General features: G+C 43.7%; 1 protein-coding gene across 3 annotated transcripts in view; it reads right to left on the minus strand.

The window, feature by feature from the left end:
- The window catches only part of Dse (dermatan sulfate epimerase), a 57,772-nt gene that overhangs the window by 16,907 nt on the left and 14,007 nt on the right, over positions 1–26,858 (minus strand). For 2 of the 3 annotated variants that reach the window (XM_041654999.1, XM_041654997.1), the window contains exon 2: positions 15,640–16,108. In XM_041654999.1, coding sequence (XP_041510933.1) covers positions 15,640–16,055 — 416 coding nt within the window. In that variant the 5' untranslated portion in view covers positions 16,056–16,108. Of the gene's footprint in view, positions 1–15,639; positions 16,109–16,553; positions 16,566–26,858 lie in introns of those variants that run through there. The other variant, XM_041654998.1, reaches the window with a different exon arrangement.

Below are 26,858 nucleotides of genomic sequence, written 5' to 3' on the forward strand. Positions count from 1 at the left end.
AATGGAATGAAATGAAAAACAGTAAGATTACAAAGCATACCTGTCTTAGTCACTTTCTATTGCTGTGAAGAGACATCATGACCAAAGCAATTTAAACAAGAAAGCATTTAATTAGGGCTTGCTTACAGTTTCAGCATGGGAGTTCATGGTCATCATGGAATGGAACATGGCAGCAGGCAGACATGGCACTGGAGCAACTGCTGAGACCTGATATCTGATCCACAAGCAGGAGGTAAAGAGAGACTGGGCCTGGTGTGGGGGCTTCTTGAACCTTAAAGCCCTCCCATAGTGACACACCTCCTCTATTCAGGCCATACCTAAGCCTTCTAAAACAGTTCCATCAACTAGGGAGCTGCTATTTGAACGCATGAGCCTATGGGGCCTTTCTTGCCCAAACCACCACATTCCACTCCCTGACCCGATAGACTTATAGCCATATCATAACACAAATGCATTTTGTAATCCAACTCCAAAGTCTCTGAAGCCAACTAAATGAGCTCATGGGGCTGTTCTCACTCAAACCACCACGACTGAATTTAAGAGTCATTTTCTCTACAAACACACAAACACACTCTTTTCAATATATATATATATATATATATATATATATATATATATAATACATTGTGTTATGATGCATATTTTGCATTTTTCTATAAGCCATACTTTAATAGGTCTGAAGTTAACCGTCTTTGATATCCTGTAAGTAGTTTGATAGCCTGTAAATAGTTGTGTCCTTCAAGCACAGAGTTTCCCAGCAGAACCTGCTGCTTGGGAGATGCTTGGCTGAAGCTGATGTGGTCCTGACACTGCAGCAGAGGGTCTGAAGCATATTGGGAGCCTACCATGAGGTCATTAGGAAGAAGGCCAAGAAAGCAGAGAAGCTCAGAACGTCCAGAGCAGAGAGCATAAGGCGCTGAGCGGTGGTACAGATGCAAGCACACTACCTGTGCCCAGCAGCCAACCTGAGAAAGGAAGATAGAATTTATCACTCATGTTAAAAACAAGGAGGATATCCCTGGCCTGCAAACAATTCTTTTTTTTTCCTTAGAAGCACTTTACATTTGAAATGAATAATGAAATTATGCTTGTAGCAGCAACTCCCCAGGTTTAAATCTAAAGATACTGAAGATTTAGATCTAGTCATATTGAAAGTGAAAGTTGACCTCTTTGTTGAATAACATCACATTCTCTCATTTTCTCTAACCACATGGCAGGACATCTCTAGCAAGGAAAACAATCAAACAAACCCCCAAAACAAAACACAAACACTGTATAAGGGACTAGAGTTAATATATGATCATAGTTATATGTGTGGGTTTTCTTTATTCTCCTCTTTCCTTTTCTCTGATTTTTCTTGTAACAGTGAATTCACTGCCAGTGAGACTGGAATAAACTAACAAATGCTCACTACACTGTTCCAAGCTCAAACATAGCTTGCGGCTCATCAAGGACCTTTTCTTTTTTTTTTTTAATTTATTTATTTATTAAGGATTTCTGCCTCGTCCCCACAACCGCTTCCCATTTCCCTCCCCCTCCCCCGATCAAGTCCCCCCCCCCATCTGCTCGAAGAGCAATCAGGGTTCCCTGACCTGTGGGAAGCCCAAGGACTGCCCACCTCTATCCAGGTCTCGTAAGGTGAGCATTCAAAGGACCTTTTCTTTCCCATCTGATAGATCCCCTACTCCATCATCCCTCTAGGGGGAGAAGCATGATGTTTCCTTTGGCCTTTAATGGCAGAAAAGGATCTGAGGGTGCCAATGTGGCTGGGGAGCATACACAGCTGCCGTGCCCACGTGGCTGCGGCACCCACATAGCTGCGTTGCTGTGGCTACAGTACCTACATGGCTGCAGTGTGCATGTGGCTGCAGTGCCTGACTTCTTCTCATTCTTCCAGCTGTTATTCACTAGTGACTTACTGCCGCAGAACCACTTTAATTAAATCTGACCTTCGAACTTCCCTTCTAGATATTTTTCACCATCCACAAAAAAATGATGCATATTATATTTAAAGGCGCATTTCCTATTTCATAATGTTTCCTGGTGACAATTCTATGTATGCATGCTGAAACAGCTACACACACACACACACACACACACAATTGCAATACATACGCTGGCAAATCGACGTACTGAAAATAAAGTCTGAGGAGTTGAACTCAGCAGTGTCTCAAGAGTCCACAGGCACCTTAAAGCTCAGTATATCCAAAGCCTGCTCTCAGAATACTCCAACAGTTCCAAGTAGTATAAGCTCAGTGATGAGCGCTCTTATTCCTGCAGCATCTGAAACAAATATTTGCCCCCTGTGGGTCCCAGATCTATCTATCCATTCTCATCAATGTTAACTTCTTATCATGGGATACCAGGATTTTATCTGAATTAGCTTACAAAGGCCTAACACTTTCCAGCTTGACCTCTCTTCTACTCCTATATGTGAGCAGAGACTGTACCTAAAACACAGATTGCTACATGAGAAAACACCAGCCAATTCTGTCTCAGAACAGAAGATCGACCGTGCATCTGCAAGATCAGAACTGAACTGGGTCAAGCCACAGCGTCTAGTGGAGTTGCCCAACGAACCACTGTGGGTGTGGAGTCCGCAACGTTCAGACTGTGAGAAGGTAGGCAGGGCAAAGAGTCCAAGTTCCTTCCACAAAGTGGAAAGAAAATGAAGGGTGCAGACGGAGTTAAAAATGAGCAAAGATGGGGCTGAGTGCAGCTCAGAGGTGGAACGCTGGTCTGCAAAGCCCTCTTACATCCTCAGCACCTACGCAACTCACGCATTCACACCTCAGAAAAGGGGCGGACAAAAGCCGGATGTTGTGGCAGGCACCTGCAATGGCATACATAGTGGCTAATGGAGAAGAATCACTAGAGAAGTTCAAGATGAAACTAGAAGATAGTGAGACAGCTCATCCCCACTCCCCCACCACAAAACAAAGTGTGCAAAGATTTCACCTTCACTGAACTAGCCAGAAGCAGGGTAAGATGACTGTAGAAGGCTCTTGTTCTTGCTCTCTGTCTCTCTGTCTCTCCCCCTCCCCCCGCCAGAGGGGCTGTGACTGGGATCCCCAGTTCTTGACTTGTATTATAGCTGCCACACATTGTTCATTTGGCATTCTTTTATTTTGCAATGAAAATGTCAGGCGCACACGGGCCTTAACAGTGCTCTTAAGAAGAGTCCCAGCTCCTTCACATGGTGCAGTGGGTCTTACAGCAGCTGCCTCCAGATGCTAAACCTCACAGCAGACCCCTCCCTTCCTGTCGTAAATTTTCAGTTCCTTAAAAGCACCCTTGCATTGCCAGGCTCCTAGGCATCAACTGTTTTTGCCTGGGACAGTCAGGCATGGTTCTCTCCTTCCGTCCCTTGATTTTTGTTCTTGTCCCAGCTAGAAAGTCTTGCCCCATGGCTTCAGGCCTCAGCCAAGAATGTCTTGAACTTGGCTGATGATATTGTCATCTGCATCAATACTGTCTATTAGTGTCTCTCTTCTGTCAAAACCTAAGAACTCTAGGCAAGACAGATGTGCAACTTGTGCTTATGTTTATGTTCGCTGCTTAGCAAAATGCTTAAAATTGAGAGTGTTGGTGATTAACTTGCATGAAATAATGTATTTATTACAAATGAAATTGTCTCTGTTGGCATTGATTTGTAAAAGGGTAAACATACAAGCAAGAGAACAGAGCTCACAGTAACATACAGCTTCGTGTCACACAGTTGTTATGTGACAGTTTCCCTGGAGCGAGCCAACATATCTACTCACCCCAGAAAAGGGGTCCACAACAAAGTAATGATTGCACCTATTTCCAAACTGGTGAGCCAATGAGCTGCTGTTGGGGTCAATAGCAGGAGCATGGTGACTCAGAAGCAGCTGCTGCAACACCAGAAAGCTCACCCTAACATGGGTGATGTGATGATTCCCTGGGGCTCTATCTGCAGCTCCACGGTCCCCAGAGCTCTCCACACACACCCACAGGTCCCCGGAGCTCTCCACATACACCCAGAGGTCCCCGGAGCTCTCCACATACACCCACAGGTCCCCAAAGCTCTCCACACAGATACACAGATCCTCGGAGCTCTCCACACAGACACACAGGTCCCTGGAGCTCTCCACACACAGCCACAGTCCTGGAGTACTTCACACACACCCATAGTCCTAGAGTACTTCACACAGACAAACAGGTCCCTGGAACTCTGCACACACACACACACACACACACACACACACACAGTCCCTAGAGCTCTGAACACATGAACACACACACACACACACACACACATACACACACACACACACACAGAGAGAGAGAGAGAGAGAGAGAGAGAGAGAGAGAGAGAGAGAGAGAGAGAGACAGACAGACAGACAGACCCTGGCGCTCTACACAGAGGCCCACAGGCCCTGAAGTTCTCTATGCAGCTCCAGTGTGAACATCTCTGCCTCCACCCACAGCAACTGTTGACTCTGATGCTGCTGGGTAGAGACCTCAAAACTCTTCCAAGTTTTTGTTCTCTGCCACATGCGACCTTTTTAAAACCACCCTGCAGCCTTGGAGCCTTTTGCAGAATGTTACAATTTGGTCAGTTATTTCCATTGGGAAGAACATACTTTTAGCAAGAGTGTTTCATTAACTCCCTGAATCCTCTAAACTACAATCTGAGATAAACATATTATTTAACTTCAACTTACAGAATAGGAACTGATCTGAGAAGCTAAGTAATAGGCTCAAGGTGGCAGAGCTTGGACACACACAGGCAGTCTGGTTCTGTAATCCTAGGCCTTCACTACAATGACGTAGAACCTCCTACTTTGGAACACCCTAACCATTCTTTTCAAAGGCAGGAGGAGGTGGTTTTAAAGCGAACACACCAAAGCTTTGCAATGGGAACACGTATGAGATGAAGGACTCCAAGAGAGTACACTGGGAGAAGAGCATTGCAAAGGTTCTCAGGGAACCCGAAACCCTGGGAACTAGGACGGAGAGCAAACCCTGACGGTCCTGCCACCTCTATTTCTGGGATTCCAGGTGACAGACTAGAGCAAAGACTGGTGCTGGCTGGGCCTTCAGAGTGAAGGTGGGGCCAAATACACACAAGCAGTCACAGTGTGCAAGTCTCCAAATTACATTCCCAGCTGCACGAAGCCTCGGGATTTCTGCTCTTGGCAAACCCAGTCACCCATTTGGAGCCAAGTCACTTGTTCCTTCAGTGTCGCTTAGAGGTGTCTACAGCAGGTACACTATGATAGGTCCTCTGGGTCCTCAGTAAGTGGACAAGCCAATGAGGAAGACGGGCATATCCACCAAAAGCTATACTTGAGGTGAGACGTCCTACAGAGCGTCCGAAGGCACTGTCAGAGTAGAGGCACAGCCCAGAGGTTTCTGGAAAGGAGTTTCTTTGGGACATGCACTCAGGATCAAACAACCAAACGTGTACTCTAGTTCTTAGCACAAACCAGTGTGCCGAATTAAAACAAACAAACAAAACTAAACAGTCAAGAGAGCTGCAGGAGATGTGAAGCTGGATACACATCACGAAGGAAGCCGTTAAGCCTAGTCGTGGAGTCTGATGGTCTTGGAAGTAAGGATATGGGTGAGTCTGGCTTTCTGCAAGAAGAAAACTTATTGCTCAGGCCCAGGTCATACCTGAAGATGGCAGTGCAAGCTGTCTCAGGGGAGACAACATGACAGTCACTAAAACAATACAATTACAAAATGCTTAAAAGTCAGAAGAAGACAGAAAAGCTGCGCTTTCCGGATGAACCCGTTTTGTGGTGAGGGTGGCAAGTCACCTTCATTCAATAGCCACAGAACCGACCTCAACAAACTGCGTTGAAGAGTCAAGGAAGAACAGTGGGAGGAAGAGGGAAAACAGGCGTGGGCAGAGAGCAGCAGGAGACGAGTGGAAGACTCTGAATTTGTAAGCAGCGGCATGGGCTCTCCTGTGGAGACCTAACAACAACGAACACCAAGGTATTCGCTGAAGATTTAACTGTCTGTCAGCTCTCCACAGGATGATGAAATACCTGACAGCATCACCTCATGCCAAGGAAATAATTAGCTCACAGCTTCAGCTTACACTCAGTCACCGGCCCCACTGTCTTGACCTCTGGTGAGGGAGAACACGATGGTGGAAACTATATGGTACAGTGTAAGGTTCATGCCCTGGCAGGTGGAAACAGTGAGGAAAGGGCTGGAGTTCCAGGAGAGCCTTCCAGGGCATGCCCCATGAGATTTCCTCCAACTAGCTAGGCTCTACTTCCTGTCGTGTTCAGTACTCCCCCACAGTGCTACCGCTGGAGGGCCTCCACCATGTGAGCCTTAGTGGTTAGCTCAGATCTAATCTGCAGCACCCATGAGCCCTTGTGACTGCAGGGCCAGGGACGAGGGCAAGCAGTCATGTGTCATGCGGTGATACGGGCAAGTGAGGCAGATTGAGTGGACAGAAGAAACAGATACTGCTATTAAAAAAGATGTAAAAAAAGTGAAGTATCGTCTCCCTCCCATCAGCTGACTCTCTGCCTACATTCTCCATCTCACGTAGGTACAGTCTGTCACCAGCTTCCCAGGCCCCATTCTTCACAAGTTTCTCCTTTACCACGTAAGTTTCAGAGGACCTCTGAATCACATGGGCAACTACACAAGTCATCAGCAGAGAGGAGAGCTGGGTCCTGTCTTCTGAAGTACGGCCCAAATGCTGAAACAGTCATACTTTGTCTCAGCCTTCCCCCCCCTTGGGATCCCAATGGTGGTGTTCGTTCCCCTCTTTGACTAATGTTGCAGTCACTAACAGGCTTCTCTCTTCCTGGTTCCCTCACACAGGCCATCATATACACGCGCTTTCTAGATCACAGGGGTATGTACGTGGGAGACTGTACCTTCCTGCTGTTCAAAGACAGTACATTAAAAGAAAAAGATAGATGAGGCTGTTAAGCATCGTTAAGATGTGTCCCCTTAATTGATAAAGCCTTAGAACTTGAAAAGTTAAAGACCAATTTGAAGATACCTAAGAGAAAATGAACTACCTGGCTTTCCAAAGATCTATTATCAAGAGAGTCAATTAGCACACCTGTTATCATTATAACAGCCAATGGGCCCACCTGCAGAATGATCAAACAATCCAATGAGCACACCTGTACCATCATCAACAGATCCAATGAGCACACCTGTACCATCATTATCAACAGATCCAATTAACACACCTGTACCATCATTAGCAGATCCAATGAGCACACCTGGACCATTACTAACAGATCCAATGAGAACATCAGCAACAGATCCAGGAGCACACTTGTATCATCATCAAGAGATCCAATGAGCACACCTATACCATTACTAACAGATCCCATAAGCACATCAGCAACAGATCTAGGAGCACACTTGTATCATCATCAAGAGATCCAATGAGCACACCTGTAACATCACCAGCCTCCGCAGTTATTACAAATATCCATTTAGCATTATAAGACTGCTCTGACGGCAAGGCCACGGTGTCAGAATGGAGTTCTCATTTCATCCGATAGGCAAACCCAGTGTTTAATTTTCACTGCACTTTTTAAAGATCTCTGTGAAGTGTCCTTACAGATATATTCAGTACCAGCCAACTAACATTTTCCCCTCAAGATAGGAAATAAGGAATGCATAAAATCCAACACCAAGCTTGTCAAAATTTTGTTAGAAAACATTTAAAGATATGCTTTAAATCTTTATGTAAAGACAGTGCAGAATTTTATACGCACATCACCTGTGCTGTATGTACAAAGTGAGAGACTGCACTACAAAAGGAAGGTGGCTTCTTCTGGCCCAAAGCACAACTCCCTATGGCAATTCAGAAAACCCATATCGCATTTAAACAGGCAACAAAGGACACTGAGGATAGAAGGGAGGAAAGAATTTAACATTAAACAACGAACAGGTCCTACAGAGTAAAGTAACTTTGCATTTCTTTCTAAGTGAGTGTGATTGCAGCTACCATCAAATATTTTAAACTTAGGTAGAAAGAGGATTATTGAAACAGCTTTATCCTCACCTACATTTGAAATAGATGGAGAACAGTTTAGAGTTCAGGGTGAGTGATCAGCCAGAACTTGGGGAAGCTGAGCATCCTCTACATAGGGAGAGGGTGACTTCACACTGATGTGGGAGTGTCATATATCAATCTGTTGATTTCATTGGTTAAGCAATAAAGAAACTGCTTGGCCCTGATAGGTTAAAACATAGGTGGGAGGAGTAAACAGAACAGAATGCTGGGAGGAAGAGGAAGTGAGCACAGACTCGACATCTCTGCTCTCTGAGGCAGACGCATGAAGCTCAGACCCAGGATGGACGTAGGCTAGAATCTTCCCGGTAAGCGCACCATGGGGTGCTACACAGAATATTAGAAATGGGCTAGTCCAGGTGTGAGAGTTAGCAGAGAAGAGGCTAGATATAATGGACCAAGCAGTATTTAAAAGAATACAGTTTGTGTGTTGTTATTTCGGGTAAAGCTAGCCGGCAGCAAGGGTGCTGGGGACGCAGTCCCACCGCTCCTACTACTACATCACACAAGTTCAGCCCTTCTCCAAGGATGCTCAGCTTGCCTTCACCTGCCAACCTGACTGGGCTTCCTCTGCAGCTTGTGGGTCCACTCTGGCCCGCAGATCTACTTGTAGTGATGCTGGTCAGCAGCAACCTGCTCACTAAATGGCAGTCAAGAAGGGACTGTCCAATGCCCGGGGTTCTACTGCTCGAGATCCTGTAAAATTTAAAGACGCTGACCAATGTGACTGACTCAGAGCCATCTGCCCTCTGCTTCCAATGATCTAAGCCTACACCAAATGAGAAAGCTGTCACAGAAATGTAAGAAACAGGAAAGAGAGTGGTGGAAAGAGCGAGGGGGAAGGGCAAGGGAGAAGAAAACCATGAATGAGAAAAAGCCAGCACCGGAGGCTGGGTTTCTGACAGCCCAGCATTTGTTTCCACCAGTCTGCTTTAATGGATTCCAGGTGTCTGCTGGGCAAACCTCCCTGCCGTTCTCACTGGAAGGTCATGAGAGGAAAACCTAACTTTTCCTGCACAGGGTTGTGGCTCCATGCGTTGGGGCCCAGCTACTCCCTCCCACTTTTGGTCCTCAGTTTTAGGCTGCAGTTTAAAAGAGGAAAGGGCCTGAGAACCCGCTGCAAGGAGTTGCATTTGGAGCCCCGCAGGCAAGGGCCCACAGTTCATTTTGGTACACGGAACAATAAAACTGACTTGTTCATTTCAGGGCGACAGCTTTTTCTTTTTTTTCCATCTCCTTATTTAGGTGTCTTATATTATTTTACAAATACGCCCTAAGATGTCAGAAGCTTGTTATCTATAAACAAGGATTTAATAATCTGTTGTAGAAGGGGAAAAAAAAATAAAACTACTTCTCTGTCCAAAAGTTCAACTTTTGTTCTTTCCCTCCCCAGTTCTCCCGATCCCCTGTAGCCAACGGGCTCCAACACAAGAGTGAAGTCATTTCTTTCCTCTGTGATTTATTTTCTGTCTCATGATAAAGAAGAAAAATACTATAAGGCACGGGAGAGGGATTCACAACAATTTCTCCTCAAAAACCCGACTCCGGAGCACCAGAGTGCTTAAAATAGAATACTGTGCACCCAAGGCTTGCCAGTGTTGCAGTGTGCCATCTTCCTGTATAACACAAATAGTAAACGTTTAGCAAAACCAAATGCCAAGTCCATAATCTCAAGAGTTTTCTGTGCATTGCTTTGTCCCCATCATGAACCATCATGGCTGCAGAGAGACATCTACATTTTGCAGATGAAAAACCATGTTTACTGCAGCTATAAAATCGGCCAGAGGACATGTGGCTAATTACAAACAGCAGTGCCAGGGCAGAGGACAGATCTGCTCCAAGATGAATGTGCCAGGCCCATTTTCCCTGGTTGACAACTTACGAGGAAACCCCCCCAAATCCCACTCCTGGGAAATGCACACTGGATGCTTCCCAGCTATCGACTTCGACTTGAGTAAATCCGTCCGTTCCAATCGTATCTTAAATCTCTTTTCAATGCATCTATCTCCACGTATGATTACGTGGAACACGGTAAACTCACACTTTTCTGAAGCAAGTAGACAATGGTGGACTCCAATAAGCAAGTGAGCCTTTTGTCTGATTCGCTTCAAGTTCTAGACCACCAAGAACATATAACTGAGCAGATCGAGGTCAGAGCAATCCATCAGTCTAAGACCTAATGAAGACACATGACACGAAGGGATGACGCCTGGCAGACAAGCATGCTGTCATTTCATTTTCTAACGTACAAAAAAGTCTACTAAAGAATTCAACTAGCCCAGAGGAAAACATGGCTGGCTAAATCATGCATCTACCCCATTCCTCCTCCGCTGTCCCTGCAGGTTTCAGTGAAATTTGCTCCAGGCAGCCTCCATGAAGGGAACCTATGCATGCACCAAACAACATAGTTCCTGTTCTCCACCCAGTGCTGACTGAAAAGCATCAACACAGCTCATCAAAGGATGAGCTGTCAAAGGATGTTTACGAGAGTGCTGAGTCTTTGTGAAAATCTAGAAGGTTCTTTATGATCTCAGGGTCAGGAATAATTGTTCTTTTACAGAGCAACTGACCTGATTTTTATATTCATGGACACTCTAAACTTCAAAACTAAGGAAGCGTATCATCTTGTTGCCAAATAAATAAATAAAACAAATCAATCTCAGGGTCCTCTTGTGAGTCGCTCATGGTCACAGTGTGATACGTCTTAGTGACTCTTATTCCTTTCCCAGTCCGTTTCCCAGCTCTTCACTGTCATCTCCCTCGGCTACCTTCAGTTGGAGTCTTGTATTATGTTTCTTCAATTTGGGCAAAAAGTTGTGGAGGTGAAGGCACAGCACAGGCAAGCGCAAGTAAACAAACAAAAACACACATACATTAAGGAACTTTTAAGAAAGAGTAATATGTGCTAATCCTAAAGTCTCTCTGAATTGATCTTTATGGAAATCCATGTAAAATTTCTATGAAACACTTTTTAAAGTATCATTTTCTTGGCTTGAATTTAAATTCTTGATGGAAAAAATTATTTTATGTATAGTACTTCTATGGTTCTTAAATCATATTTTGTTTAAATTTGTGTGTGCGCGCATGTATGTCCATGCCTTGGCATACATGTGGAGTGCCAGGACAACTTGTGAGAATCAGTTCTCTCCTTCCACCATGTGGATTTCAGAGTTCAGGTCATCGGGCTTGGGGAAAACGCAATGACCTCTGAGCCATCTCAAAGGCTCGAAAAAACTCATTTTAATTAATCAAGTTTACCAAGTAAGATACATACAACCTTGGCATTAACAAAAACAAGAAGACAGGAAAGACTTCCTGGGAAGGATGTGGTTGCCTACACACAGGCAGAGAGAACACACAAGCAAGCGTGTCTTCCTGTGGTGCCCAGGCGTAGAGACCCATAGAATTATACACATTTCTCAACCACCCTGCCATAGACAGACTTTCAGATTCCCTTTCCATGGTATAGGTGGTAAAAACATTACAGCTACATCACATTTTCAATTTAACTTTTCTTTCACAGTGGCTGCAGAGACCGAATTCTTGTTTACTGTTGTTGCTGCTGCTGTTATTTTGAGACAGGTTTTCTCTGTGTAGCCCTCGCTGCTCTGGAACTTGCTCTGTAGACCAGGTTGGCCTTAGACTCAGATCTGTCCAAATCTGCCTTCTAAGTGCTAGGACTAAAGATGAGTGCCACCATGGCTGAAATTCTAAAGTCACTCTATGGATGTGAACCTTTAAATCTCTTTACTAACATACAATGGATTCAATAAACATGATGGTTTATGTTGTCAGTTTAACAGGCTCAATGAGACGAGCCTCTGGACCGCTTGTGAGGGATTCTCTTGATTAGGTCCACTGACACGGGAAGACCTACCCTTAAAAGTAGTGGCACCATTATGGACGAAGGTTCAAGATTGCATACAAGGCAGGAGGCTAGCTGACCATGGGCACCCATCATCTGTGACCAGCGGCTGGTTTCCTGACTTCCTCATCATGATGAGCTGGACCCTCAGACTATGAGTCAAAGTAAACTCTTTCTTCACATTGCTGCTTGCCATGCGTTTCATCACAGTGAGGAAAGTACCATAGCTTTAACACCAAACCAAAGACACCCCGTTATTACTTTCCCTCAAGCCCTTGCCACAGCCTTAGCACTAGGTTCTTGCACACAAAGGATCCTGGAGGTCAAATACTGCCTGTTTTAAAGGAGCAGTGTCAAAGGCAAATGGAGAACAATTTGAATAAAGGTGATAAAAATCTCTGAACAAAAAACTATTTCCTTCTTAAAAACCTATAAATAACTATTATACACCAATCAGGGCCTACGTCCTAGGTGAAAACAGCAGAGGCAATAATTAGCACCAGCTGTCATTATTCTTCCAGCCTTATTACATGACAAGAACTTTCAGAGGAATATGTACTGGTTGCCTCACTTAATCCTACAAATGACCCTGTGCAGTAGACACGCTACTGCTGTAATGCTACACGCCAGGGTTGCTAAGGCTCAAACTGAGAAGTTTATCTGAAGCGATACAGAGCTCAGGATGTGGGCAGAATGACTCCAGAGTTGGCCCCTTTGCACTGCTGCTCCCATAAGTCATGAATGAAAACCTTACTGCATTATCCGCATGCTCAGAAGCACCCACTGTAAGATTTCTCATCCCAGGAACAAACTGAAAAACTGCTGGGCCATTTCTTCAACCCTGCATCCATATCACTGGCACAGTAGATGCTCAAAGTGTCAGTTGATTAGGGGAAAAAATATAATTTAGTCTGTTTTCAAAAGAAATGTTCTTTATGGAAAATGGAAAATATATTCTACATATGAAGCCACCATAGGGATTTTTAATTCTGTGATATTTATTATTGATTTTTAAATACAGCCAGTCTTTGTTTTTTTCTGAAATGGATAAGGGCACACTATATCCGAACTAAGACAATGACAACTCTCACAGTATACTTTTTGTATATAATGAAGAATAGGATTAAACTGAGCAATTTAAGGAAAGGTAACTGGAATACAAAAATATTTAGTCATGTTTTAACTTGCATAAAATGATGATGTTCAACCTCACACCTAAATGAATGTGTAAGAGTCTAGGTTTGAATGCGGCTATTTGTAAGTAGCCAACATTTCTATAAGAGCATTAAAAATCACAAGAAAGGGATCAGTTATCTAGAACTAAAACCCAGATATCAAAATCCACTTTCAATTTCTAACCCCAGCTTAGCCTGATCAAGAGAAAGCAGTCCTACTAAGTGACAGACTGGCTTTGGTCATCGGGTAACAGGAGATCTCTTCCCAACTCTGCCAATCGGTAAATCTGTACTTGCAGAGACTATGCGAATGCTAAAATTTGTACTTGAAATTATTTATTTCCTTCTTCTGTCAGAGAAGGTATTTAATCCTAGTGACAGTGTCCACTCACTAAATACACACACCCAGATGTGTATACTATGAAATTGTACTGGCCTTGTGCAATTTTACTAACACTGTTATATTTGTGTTTAAAAATTTCAATACAAAGAGATCTTTTAATTTCCTAGTCTGTAGTATGATGAAACAGGCTTTTGGCAGTAACTGTTTTTCTGGGGCATTTCACAAGCACCAGCATCTATGGAAGACACGAAGACTAAAATAGAGCAAACAGAGACAAAAAGGGATTGCTTTTTGTTCTACCTAGTATAACATGAAGTTACTGTCCCATTTGATAATGTCATATTGTTGCTCAGATTATCAGGCGAGTTTTCATACATACTTCACTTGGTTTCTTGGTGTCAGAGCTGGAATGCACTCTGATGCAGGTGACTCTAAGTCAGAACACATGACACACACAGATAAAGTCTATGTTGGGGACAAGTCACATCAAAATGTTGGGTCCAACCTAAAATACCATAAGCTTCAGAATGACTACATGTATTTATAGAATAACTACATAATTTTACAAATTACAATACCGCTGTTCTTCCATAGTTTTGTTCACTACGAGATGTCAGACAGTTATCATAGGGCTGTAAATTGCTACTCCTCTTCTGTCACACCAAGATGTGTTTCATGTAAGATACACTCACCCACGGGACTGCTACAGATGTCTCCTAAGCCTTTAAAACCAGTCCTCTCCAAGCCTACGACAAGTGGCAGCTTACATAGTTTTAGGACCATGTTTCATACAATTTGTCAGCATTTTTAGTAACTGAGATGTGAATGTGTATTAAGCTAGAATTTGGGAAAAAAATACCTATGGAATCCCGAGTTTAGTCAGCTCAAATCTTGTCTTTTAAAAAGCAGATAGATAGAAACATGAATTATAAACAAATTTAAGTAACCAAAAGGAAACAGGAAGTTGGCTCTTGAATCTTAAACTCCTGAAAAGTAAATCATGAGATAAGCAGATGTCTTCACACATGTGTACTGTAGCACTGACTTTCCCACAAGGTTGGGCCCTCTGCTGATTCTTAAATAGAATCTTGTTTATAAATTGCCAGTCAATCCCATCACAATGACTTTTATCTCCATATTACCATAAAGTGCACATAAATGCTAATTGGCTGAAAGGCCTTATGGACAAAACATTTCAGTCAATTTGAGGTGTCAATCAAAAGCCCAACAGGAAACAATAAGAAACAGTCATGTATCATGTAAGCTGTGTTCTGCTCCAAGGAAGAGAATGCGCAGGGTCACAACCATGTTGAAAAGTCCATGAGCCTAGTGACCCTGTCGCCACCCTAACATCAGCACAAAGTGCTCTTTGCTCACATGTTCATAGGGCGGCTGGTGTAAAGAAGCCTACGACACTGTCAATCATAAAAAAGTTAGTACATATAACTGTCTATAGGGCACAATGTCAAATAAGCAACTATGATACTGATTTATGGGTTTATGAAATATGATTCATTGTTCTTTTAGAGGGTACTCCTTCCACTTACATACAAAACTAACCATGGACATGTATACTGTGTTATGCAGGCAGCAGCCTCCTAGGTTTAACACATATCTTGCGCTTGAATTCATTTTATACTATTTGCTCATCCTGGCCCTTGAAGCAATAAGCTACATCCTTTGTAAATGACAACTAGGTATATGTTAGTCATGCAAGGTCAAAAATCACTTAGTGATGCATTTCTCAGAAGATGACTCCATCCGTAACTGTAAATGTATGTTAAACAATGCAGAAAAAACTCTCAGCTAGTAACATGATACTGGTGGCTCAATTCTGCACTCCCCCCCCCCAGTACACCTTTGGTTAAGTTGCTTTTCAACATGCTCCTAAATTGAAACATGTTAGGTCTTTTGAAACTGTTAGATATCCTTCCTTCCTTCCTTAAATTGAGACAGAAGCTCAAGTATCAAAAGACCAGCCTCATATTCACTACATAGCTAAAGATGACCTTGACTTTCCACTCCTCTATCTCCATCTCTTCTGTTGGATTTAGGAGCATGTAACACCACCCCTACCTTTTGGGTGGCAGGACCAACCCCAGGACTTCATACACACGCATGCTAGGCAGTCATTCTACCACCGGAACTAGATCCTTACCACTTGGATCATTCCTTTAAGCGACAAGGTTAACACAGTAAGAAGGAAAAGACAAAAATCTACCAACTAGGCTGCGCTGCCATCCTTTCCATGTAGTCTTTGGCCATGTCTCGGGCTTCAATGTTCTCAGGATACAGCACGCAGAACATTGCCAAGGCACCCAGGTTATTCCCGTAGATCTCATTCCAGCGAGCACTATACTCCTTGTGATCCCAGGGAGGGAGGTATTCCAGGGGGTTAGACAGCATGGTGTGTACAGCCTCCGTGAGCCGAGCGGCGATGTGCTCATGGGAACTGGCAGCCCTTAGCTGGAGCTCTGCCACCTCTCTCCTGGAGAAGTACAACATCGGGTGGCTGTCGTAGTTGGCATTGGTGAAGGGAATCATAACTTCCGGGTTCTCGTCGGTAATGTAGGCTGACACAAAGCAAAGCAAATATATGAAAAACACACTGGGGGCACCCCGTGTGTGAGTCCTCATCGTGACATCAGATCTCCAAAGCTCCAAGGCAGCCAAACCATCTTCGAACGATCCTACGGGAGACACACAGGATAGAGGATGTCAGTCACGCCTGGTGGAAGTGCACAGCAGACAGCTATCTAACTTCCTCTAAACATTGGGAAAGTAATCTTATGAATTTTTAACATGCAGCAAAAAGCTAAATTAGGGAGAAACTTGCTAGAACCCAGTGAGGTATGATTTTATAGACACAAGCACACTCTAGCAGATGGAATTCATCAAGAAAACACAACTATGGACTTATGGGGAAGGGAAAAATATGATGTTTTTCTCATAAATTATCAGGAAGAAAAGTTGAGATTTTTATAGTATTTTAGACATTAATACATAAACCACATAACCAAAAGGCTGTGGTAAACCATCTGTCTTCTGGAAATCTGAGAAGGCATTGAGAAATGGGGAAAATCCTGTGTTTCTTAATCCAGCCTCCTTCGTCACAGTGATGTCCCTCTTCTTTACATTTTACACTCCGAACCAGGCATTGGATCAGCATGTCTGTGGGAGCCTGTGTGGACAAAAAGGTTTGAGCAAGATTGACCATCTCTTTGTGGCGGCAGAAGGTGAGCTAGAGAAGATAGAAGAATCTGCCCACAGCTCCCTGGGCTGACGTCAGCTCCCCCGAAGTCCAGACTCAGGGCTCTGGGACTGGGAAGTTGGCATGCCTTCATTCAGAAAAGAAAATCTCAGTGTGGAAAGACTGGATGACTAGTGGATGCTCTTTCCCTCATTATTTCCAACCTCTGTATGATTTTTCATTTTGCATATAGGATTTTGGTGCCACTCAGGAAGTTAGATCATTGAAACAGGCTCACATATTTCTTTATCTAGTTGTTCTTCTTTATAGCGCTTTCTTCCCCCCCAGGTGGCATATTTGTGCACTAGCAAAAAGACAACCTTCAAACAGAAGCACACACATGCACAAAGGAAAAAGGACACACACACACCCTCAGCATTGTCTATGTCCCACATCTGGGATAAAGCAGGCATAAAATCCCTCAGAGAAAAAGTCAGGGAATTCCTAAAATTCTTATGAGGGGAAAGGTTAGAGAAAGCAGGCCAGAAAAAAAAAGTTTTACGTAAATAATGAACAGTGGTTTTCAATTATTAAAAGGAAAAGCTGATGGTGAACCCAAGAGAATTTTTTTCCAAGGAAAAATGGCCTCATCCCAGACAGATGAGAGAAAAATAAAAATGTGATACCAAATTCAATCCACATTCTCAACTTGCTCCATCTCCCACGGAGCAGAGCATGGCATCGCTTGTGGCTTTCTTATTTTGGTAGTTTTTATTCTTTAGTGTTCTTAGAATATAAATACATATATGAGAAAACGTAATGGCAGGGGTTTGGTGACGCGTTTTAAGTTCAAGAGCATAATTTCTGATGAATAAGAAACTATGAATATAGTCATACTAAATCAGATCTATAAAAGAGGAATGACTCCTGGGCTCTGGCAGTATTGTGTCTAGCACCCAACGCCTCGAGGCGGCTGGCTAGATCCTTCAAGGTCAGAAGACCCAGCCAAAAGACACAGTCTTCTGTGGTTACACAGAGGAGGGTGTAGTCTCTGGCAGCGCAGAAGTGGCTGGAGTTAAAGAATGCTCATCCCATCCCCCCACCCCCACCAGGGGATTGCCTTTTGCTTCCCTCAAGAGAACAATACTGCTAGCATTTTTTTTTAAAGCACGTGTGTGTATGAACCTTCAAAATCAAGACAGGATGCTGTCATCAGTGCAATTAGCACAGTGGGGAAAGCAGGCATCCCGGGTGAGGACAGGTTGGAAGCTCTTCTTTAATTGGCCCCATATGCACACAGTTCTGATTCTCTCAAAGGCTGGGTTTTTCAGAACATGGTACAGCAGGAATGGGGTGACTCAGGCTACTCGGGAGAGGGAAAGAAGATTATGTAGAGGCCAGAATTTTTCCATCTCAAGTTTTGGTACAAACATTCCCTCAACATGACAAAGCCTGGTAGGTTTTATTTGCTGTTTCCTCTTCCCAGCTGCACACCACAGACTACCTAACCTACCCAGGCAGTTCACTGAGATAGCAGAGGCTATTTATCCTAGAGTCCTGAAAGACGGTGGGTGGACATATCCTACTCAACCAAACTCATCCTCTGACCCCAGCCACTTCTGCTGCAATGCCTCCAGTTATTCCAGACTTGCCGGCATCTGCCCAAACAATAAAAGAGGTTCCAGAAACTTGACAGTGGCAAGACTCTGGATGCTATCTCCTTCTGCGAACTATTTTGGAAGCTTCCTCAGGTACTTCTCCTCATTCTTCAGAGGGCAGAAGAGCAGAAAGGCTGGGATTTGCTACCCTTTAAAGCCTGCTGGGGAAATCACTCAGGCCAGTGCAGAACCCACAGACATCTGCACAAAACACATCAGCGGATGGGCTAAGGAGCAAGGGCCTGGCATTTACCGGCCACAAATTACACGTTGCCTTCCTAATGTCTCACACAATGTGCCGGGTTCCCACCATTCTCCCAGCTAACAAGACCTTCCTTTACCTACCCACAGCTACTCCTAGGCTGGCACAAACGAACACGCTAGCCGGGTTCAGCTGTCTACACATCTAGTCTCCCAGAAGCGGGGAATGCTCTCTGCACATGTAGAACCCAGCACTGAATCTGGCGCCTGAATATTCAGACGCCACCTCAGAACTGAATTCCAGCTTGGGAGTTGGTAAAGTCTCAACCACTAAAATGAGCAAGCAGAAATCCTGTTCTTCCTTATATGAAGCCAAGGCAAGTTTAAAAGTTTCCAGAAAGAAAGAGAGAGAGAGAGAGAGAGAGAGAGAGAGAGAGAGAAAGTTAGTTCTCAACAGGAAAGTAATAGGAGAAAAGACCCAGGTCTACAAACTTTAGTAACCTAAATGTGATGTTTTAAAACAAAATGAAAGAGAAGTCTGCCGCACACTTGCTTTAACCTACAGGACACCTGTTTCCCATTCATCAGCTGTAAATGTCTAGCAAATTCTAGCAGACAAAATCCCATTTCCAGTCCTTGGATTTTTCCATCATCGGTCCACCCTAGCCACGCTGTGTGAACACTTTAAAAGAAAGGCGCGCTTTCCAAGAGCATTTAAAGGGGACCCCAAGCAGGCATGTTGTAGACCAATTCCACGTACTTATTTCAATAGACATTAGGAAAGGCTGCAACCACCATAGCATATCTGGACTACATAGTCCAGTCTCAGAGTTTAAAAACAAAACAACCCGAGATGAACACAGAAAGGATGTTGACTGTGGTAGGTGTCATTGTGGCACCTTAATGAACACACTTTGGGAGACACTGAGAGTGCTCAGTGAGACAATGGCTTAGGAAAAGCATTAATGTGTTTAGAACCTTCACTCTCCCATCACCCCCCTCTCCCCCATCCTCCAATGCACAGAAACAAGTCTGGACTTGGAGACATCTAGAGATGATCTCTCAAGAGATCCCCACCCTAGCTCACTGTTGCAGAGACAGCAGAGCTCACTGGAACCTCTGGCCTAGTTCAAGAACATGGCAATTTAATTTGGCAAAATGACTAGACACACTTAGCAGCTGAGCCTGTTAAGGCATCGCTTACCCAGAATTCCATCCTCAGGGTGTTTCTGAAGGGTCTTCTGAGCCTAATTTTCCTGCTTTTCTTTCCTCTTCTCCACAAAGTCCACTGCAGAATTCAGCTGTCTTCCTCATTCTTTTCTTCCCACACAACACACATCACTAAAGCATTCCCATGTCTTTGCTTACTCAGTAGAGACACTGTAGTAATTTAAGAATCACTGTTGCTACAAGATACTTCAGATAGCACTGGGATGCCAGCCACCAGCTGCAGCCCAGTTCAGTATCACGCTCAAGCCCAGCCAGTTATCATTATCTTAGGCAGATCTTCACAGTGCCACACAGCCCAAATCATTCTGCTAAATCCTGGTTTCAATAATCCGCCACAGCTGCTACAACTGCTAACACAGAAACTGTGCTGCTGGGATCGAAATGACTTTCTCATATCAGATCTTTAACGTTACAATGACAATGTGGCAAAGAAGCATCGTTTGCCTCCATAACCGAATACATTCCAGAAGCAGAACTAGAATTTAAACCTTAAACCAAGGTTTTTGCTGTTTTGTTTTTTAAAAACTGGACAGATTTTTCAAAGCATTTTCAATCGGAAGCTTCACTTCTGCTAACTTTACATAAAGTATGGAAGGAACATCGTGAAGAACCAAGAACCAAGCCGTGAGCGACTGGGACTATGTATACAAAGAAGCACATGGTACCCCAAAAGCCCTTTCAACTACCCGCGCTTTGGAAAAGGCCGAGTATAGTTGACAGAACAGAAAAACAGCCCCGAAGAAAGTGAAACATGGCCCAAATGAAAACAGATTAAAACCCCTCTTAGGTGCCAAACCTCTTAGGGGCACAGCACAGTGATTAACTTTGCAGACTGGGGACTTGTGTAGACACCAGTGCAAACGCTCACTGTGCTGTCTGCTGGTTTGGATCAGCTGACTTGATTCTCAAAGCCTCCATTCCCTCCTTTTCAGGGTGGCACCTATTTCATGGGGTGATTATGTGGGGGCGATGGCCTTAGCCTAGAACCTGACAGGGAGGGAGAGCTCAATAAGTACTTATTTTTAATAAAAGATGAAAAGTTCCACTCACTCGGGACTATATTAACCTATCAGCGAAAGATAGGAAAGAAACTGCATATTTCACAGGCAAAAATTGAGAATCAGAGTTGTCAACTGGCCAGGGCAAGACTACCAGGCTCATCAGCCACGTAACTAAAATGTAGCACAATGTCTTCCATGTGTCACGGATAGTAAGCACATCACTCCTGGGGAAGGTCCTAAATGCATTAATGCTTTTCCTAAGCCACTGTCTCACTGAGCATTCTCAACGTTTCCCAAAGTGTTCATTAAGGTGCCATGACACCTACCACAGTCATCATCTCTTCTGTGTTCATCTTGGGTTCTTTTTTGCCTCCAAAAAAGAGTAGCAGATAAGCAGACCATAACCGGAGTTTGCTTCTTTCCCAAGGCAAGTCAGTTCTGGTGGACATAGAGTAAATGTTCAGTCTGTGACGCAACAGGGGCTGGGAAATGCAGCAAGGCTGGGAAGCTATTTTCCAGTAACACATTTAGATCATGGAAGGGGTACATGGAGGCTGGGGTGACATTTGCTGTAACTACCACAGCCAGTGACAGTCCTCTGTGGGGGATGAAGCCTTGACTCAGTGACTATCACATGCATCTCAGCCGACAATTCTGGGAAATGAGATAGTGCCTACTGTTTTATCAATACCACATATGTATTTAAGTAAATGAATGTGCTGACCTTCTAGCAGATTGTGAAATGTTTCCGGCTCCACAGAAAATGGACGTGAAGTAAAATGATAAGATGCTTGCCTGGCAATTAAAGAATTCAACAGAACAAAAACAACAGGAAGGGCCCAGGGTCTGGGCCAATTTGTCCAGTCAAGATCTTTTCTGCACTTGGGAGGAGATTACACTGTCAGCATCCGTCCCAGATGCCTTCCTGGTCTTCAAGAACAATTTTTGTTTGTTTGTTTGTTTTTCAAGACAGGGTTTCTCTGTGTAGCCTTGGCTGTCCTGGAACTAATAGAGATCAGCTTGCCTCTGCCTCTCTAGTGTTGGGATTGAAGGCATGTGCTACCACCGCCTGGCATCAAGAACAGTTTTTAAAGCTGAAATGAGCCACATGAACATTCCCTTCACAGCTCCTGCTACCCAGATGCACCACTTTCTGCCCACAGCAGCTGCTCTGGTTTGCCCTGGGCCCAGGAACTAGTTCATGACCAGAGCACTTTAGAGCATGCCAGGCTGGTCTGTCCATTTCCATAGGAGGCACAAATTAGCCAGACCATCAGCAAAATGTCTTGGCTATTGACATCCTCTTGCCTAGAAACATGAGCACGGGGGGGGGGGGGGGGGGGGTCAGTGCTGAGCCCCTGCCTTGATCACATTTCCATCCACTCCAAGTTCTCTTCCCTGATACATCTCTGATAAGCTTCTAGGCAAACCGTGATGGACCAGACGGAGAGCCCTAACACATGCCAAGCAGAGATACACATTCTTTTGCCTTCCATTTTGGGCATGAGCCTCAGAGAGACCTCCTTCCACACGCCTGAGGGACATCTTGCTGTCATCCCTGTGTACTTCTTCATACTTAGTTTAATTAAGGGAATGTACATTTTTTTAAAAGTTCTTATTACTTTTTTTCTAAATTTCAGCTTTAGTAAATAGATAATTTAAATAATATCTGAAAAACAAATCTTCAACATCCAGTAAAACCTTAAATGTCTCATAAATTTTTGTAATGAAATAAATCTACCCTTCCTCTTAACTATGTCAAATCCTAAGAAAACATGGTTTGGGTACCATATAATCATCCCTGCTGTTATGTTCCCCAGTGTGTGGAGCCCCTGCAGTCAAACGGAAAAAGAAAAGCCAGGCGCTCTTAGCCAAACCTGAAAGCTTTGTTCACTGAGTGAACTTACTATTTCTTATTTAAGGGTAAAGTGAACCATACCTCCCTTTAGAGCTGTTTTCACACAAACTCCACAATATGAAATGACCGGATGTGGAACCCTCTAGAGTCAGACACGTTCCTAAAGGAGTAATTATAACCCTGGGCCCACACAGCAAAACCACACAAAAGGTAATGATGGTGTTTGACATCATCACACACCAGCGACGCTTCAGTTTGGGTTTTAAGTGTAGCCTTTTGCAATCAAAACGCATTCTGACCCCTGGCTCCTGGTAGGATCTCGAGCAGATAGCACAGGTTTTCATAAGGTAACTTGAAGTCCACTTCCCTCTATCAGCTCTCTTCGGTGAGACTAGTAATTCTTCTAAATTTTGTCTAAAGGTGATTTTCTAATGTAAATCTGAAGCCTCCAGCACCCATTTATTTACGAGAGACCAGCTGAAGGGGTGGTTCAGTAGCTACCAACCCATACGTAAGATTTAGTTGAAGAAGTCTGTCTGGAACATATGGCTGTAAAGCTGAGAACTGTTAAGATCCAGATCTGGTCATGACTGAGGAAAAAACAGAGACAGCTGACCCAAGCTAGTGGGAGTTTATGGACTCTGGACTGACAGCTAAGGATCCTGCATGGGACCAAACTAAGCCCCCTGAAAGTGGGTGACAGTTATGTGGCTTGATCTGTTGTGGGGGAGCCTGGCAGTGCGATCATCACTTATCCTGGGTGCATGAACTGGTTTTTTGGAGCCTATTGCTTACCATGAGATATCTTGTTCAGTCTTGGTACAAGAAGGAGGGGCTTGGTCCTGCCTCACCTTGGTGTACCAGACTTTGTTGACTCCCCAAGGGAGGCCTTACCTCCCTTGAGGAGTGGAAGGAGGGTGGGGTGGGGAGAGGATGGCAGGTGATGGGGAGGGAGAAGGAATTGGGGCTAATATGTAAATTTAAAAAATTGAAAACAAAAAAAAAATAGGACCCAGATCTAGGAAATGAGAAGATGGTTCAATGTGTAAGTGTTTGCTATGAACACATGAAGTTAAGCTTGAATCCCCAGTACCCAGGGTAGTGTGTTCCTGCAACCCCAGCACTAACAAGATGTAGACCCAGAAATTCCAGGACTCCCTGGCCAGACACTCTAACCAAAATGGGGTGCTCCAGGTTCAGTGAGCAACTCTGTCTCAACACATAAACAAGCAAACAAATGAATAAATAAAATGGAGAGGAAAAAAAAATCCCCAAGAGAAAACTCTAGCTTTTGCATGTGCGCACAAAGATGAACACACTCATTTATGCTCTCTCACGTGTACATACACACCCATTAATTAACTAATATTACTAATTACATAAAATTAAAGACAGCCTTTGAAAGAATGATTACCGCTTAAAATACGAAAAGAAAGCAAAATCTTTATCACTTCTGTGGTGGCAAAGAGCTTAAGGCGAAGGTAGAAGAACACAGTTGATAAGGACACTGCTGGGCATTGAATTTACTTACAAAGCAGGCAGAAGTAAAATTATAGGGATTACACCTTCCCAGGAACACTACGAGTAAATTGTAGTGTGCTCATCAGTCTAACATGGTCTTCTGACTGGTGCACTCTACAGGTTTAACTGCCTTTCTTAGTAATGGTTTTGCAACAGAAGACCCAAAGGTACTTTTGCCATTTTAGTTGTAACATTACGTGCAGAGAAAAGTAAAATTTGCTTATATCCTGAATTTTTTTAAATGTCACAGTTGATGGCTATTATACATTTCAAGGCACTGTTACCCAGAACTGAGAGATCACCTCCCTTTCCATGACGGGAATAAGGATGCTACATAAGTCATTTCATTCTGCTGCAGAGCAAGCAGCTGCTAACCTCAGAACTCCATGCTTGGGATCGAGCGCACAAGTGAACAGGAAACAATACCTATTGTGATATAGTTAATCTCACATGCCTAGATTTTAAATGAACATAGAAAAGCACTCCTTGGATCTGTCTATAAGGTGTTTCAAAAAGGTTTAAGGGAAGAGGTAAGAACCAAGTAAGTCTGAAAGCCGTCAGCATCTTCCATGGGTCCTAGACGGAAGAAAAAGGAAAAGAGGAGAGAGAGCTCAACACCACCAGCATCCATCTCTCCCTGCTTCCCAAACGTGCACACAATGTGATGAGCTGGCTCACACTTCTACCACTGCGTCCACAGCAGTCCCCTGGCTGCCATGTCTCCCCCTCATGGCAAACTGACCTCACCTTTAGACCACGAACCACAGTAAACCCTTCCTTCATTAAGCAGTCTTCGTCAGGTACTGAAAACTAATCAATATACCCAATCCCAAACACCTACAGGATACAAAGCAAAGAAATAGGCACCTGTGGGGTTTTGTAAACTGCGGTACCTGCATGACTGTCTTGCAATCAAGACGAATACTTGTTCTCCCTCAGTCCAAAGCAACTTCTTTAACTATCGTTCCTAGCCACAGAAGAAAAGTCACATCTATTTTTTCAAGGTTCTGTAAATGACAAGAAAAGATTTTTGCAGAAGACTTCAAAGGGTCAGCTCTGGATTTCTCAGCAAGAGCTGAGTCCATGTGCAATCTTACAGCATTGCGGACTGAAAATAAAGGTCAGAAAAGACAGCAATAAGGAAGTCAAGGGCTAAATTTTAATCTTACAGTTTCAAACACCAGTTTAATTTAGCCACGAAATGTTCAAGAAAACTACAGGAAAAATGTCTTCCTCCCATAGATTTATGAAGGCAGAAGAGAAGCTAAGAGAGCCCTTATGGGGACCAACATGGTTTGCTTCAAACATTCTAGACCTACTTCATTTAAAATGTGCTAAAAATGCTATCTTGACTCTTCAATTTGTTGATGTGAAATTAAATGGACTTATATATCTATCAAGTGCTTGTTCTGTGGTGTTTTAACATAATCAATGCCTAAGTCAGAGAGGCTGAGGATCTGTTTGGATTTGAATCCTAACATCATCATTTCCTCAGCAATGCTCCTGTTTAAAGTAACAGCATCTTTCCCACAGGGTTTCTGTGATGCTTTAATTGGCTGATACATTTGAAGCATTCAAAGGATGTGTAGGAGTCAGAAAGAGATCAGAGAATGCTAGCAGCCACCATTATCTTCTCGAGGAGAATATCATAGTCAGCCCAACGGGAGGCAGTGCACCATGACCCCACAAGGAAATGGGCCATCACAAAACCAGAGAATTTTACTCCCAAAATAGGTACAGCACATTGTTTATTAAAAAAATCTTCAGTTTCTTCAAGGGCCTAACAGCCAAATATTTTGACAAATACAAAGCAAACATTTGATTCTAAGACAACACTTCCTCTTCAAGTGCATGCTGACAACCTTGGGACTACAGGAAAAAGTTTTCAAATCTAATGCTATTTCATCAATTGTCGCTTATAGGAAAAAAACTGCCGGAATGCTTGCGCCTACACAGAACAAGACCCTAAATGAGGAAACAGTAGTCCCAGTCAGATGTTGAGGCAAGAGGACCTCTGTGAGTTCGAGGCCAGTCTGGGCTATGTAGGGAGACTGTCTCAAAGAGAGGGTGTGTATGTGTGTGAAATTTTACTTTTTAGAGATGGGACATTTAATGAAAACAAATTTTCCACTTCCTATCAATGAGAACATGCATTAGCTAAACCTAAGTTCATGTTCCATTCCACACTTCCTCATTCTGGTTATTTGAAATTACCCTCAATGCATTCCTTTCTTGGGTCTTCTACACTCAGTTTCACATCCCACACTGCTCTACTTTGTCAAAACGGAGTCCTGATGGAGACGGCTCTAGAACTAACCACCAATCTCCAGGCTCCATTTCTATCTTCTGGTCTCTTCCCGGAACCCAGCCAATGCCACACATACTTGTAGGTCAGCTCTCTCTTCTCCTAGACCAGAATTTGCAAAATCCTATGGATGAGTCAGAGTCTATTGCAGATTTTTAAGGAACTGTTGTGAAACACATCTTACCTCTCTTGCTTCACTCATGAATTTTGTGTCTCTGGGTCACTCATAAATTTTGCTGCATATGTCTTGAAACGATGCAAAACTGGGGTATGTACAGTGTATCACTTCTAAGATTGGGTCCTGCAAGTTTACCCTCTAACAAAACAAAATAAGATGGCCTAGCAGACCATTCAGAAAAGGGTTACCTCCCCAGGCCCCAGCCACTCCAACCTCACACAATCAGGAGAGAAGCCAGATTTCAGGCCTGACCTGGGAGCAGCCCACGGGAGGCAGCTCTGTGATCCTGGATTATTCT

Source organism: Microtus oregoni, unplaced genomic scaffold (assembly GCF_018167655.1).
Source record: "Microtus oregoni isolate MIOR12 unplaced genomic scaffold, Mior012 000006F_ref0000085, whole genome shotgun sequence".
Classification (NCBI taxonomy): Eukaryota; Metazoa; Chordata; class Mammalia; order Rodentia; family Cricetidae; genus Microtus; species Microtus oregoni.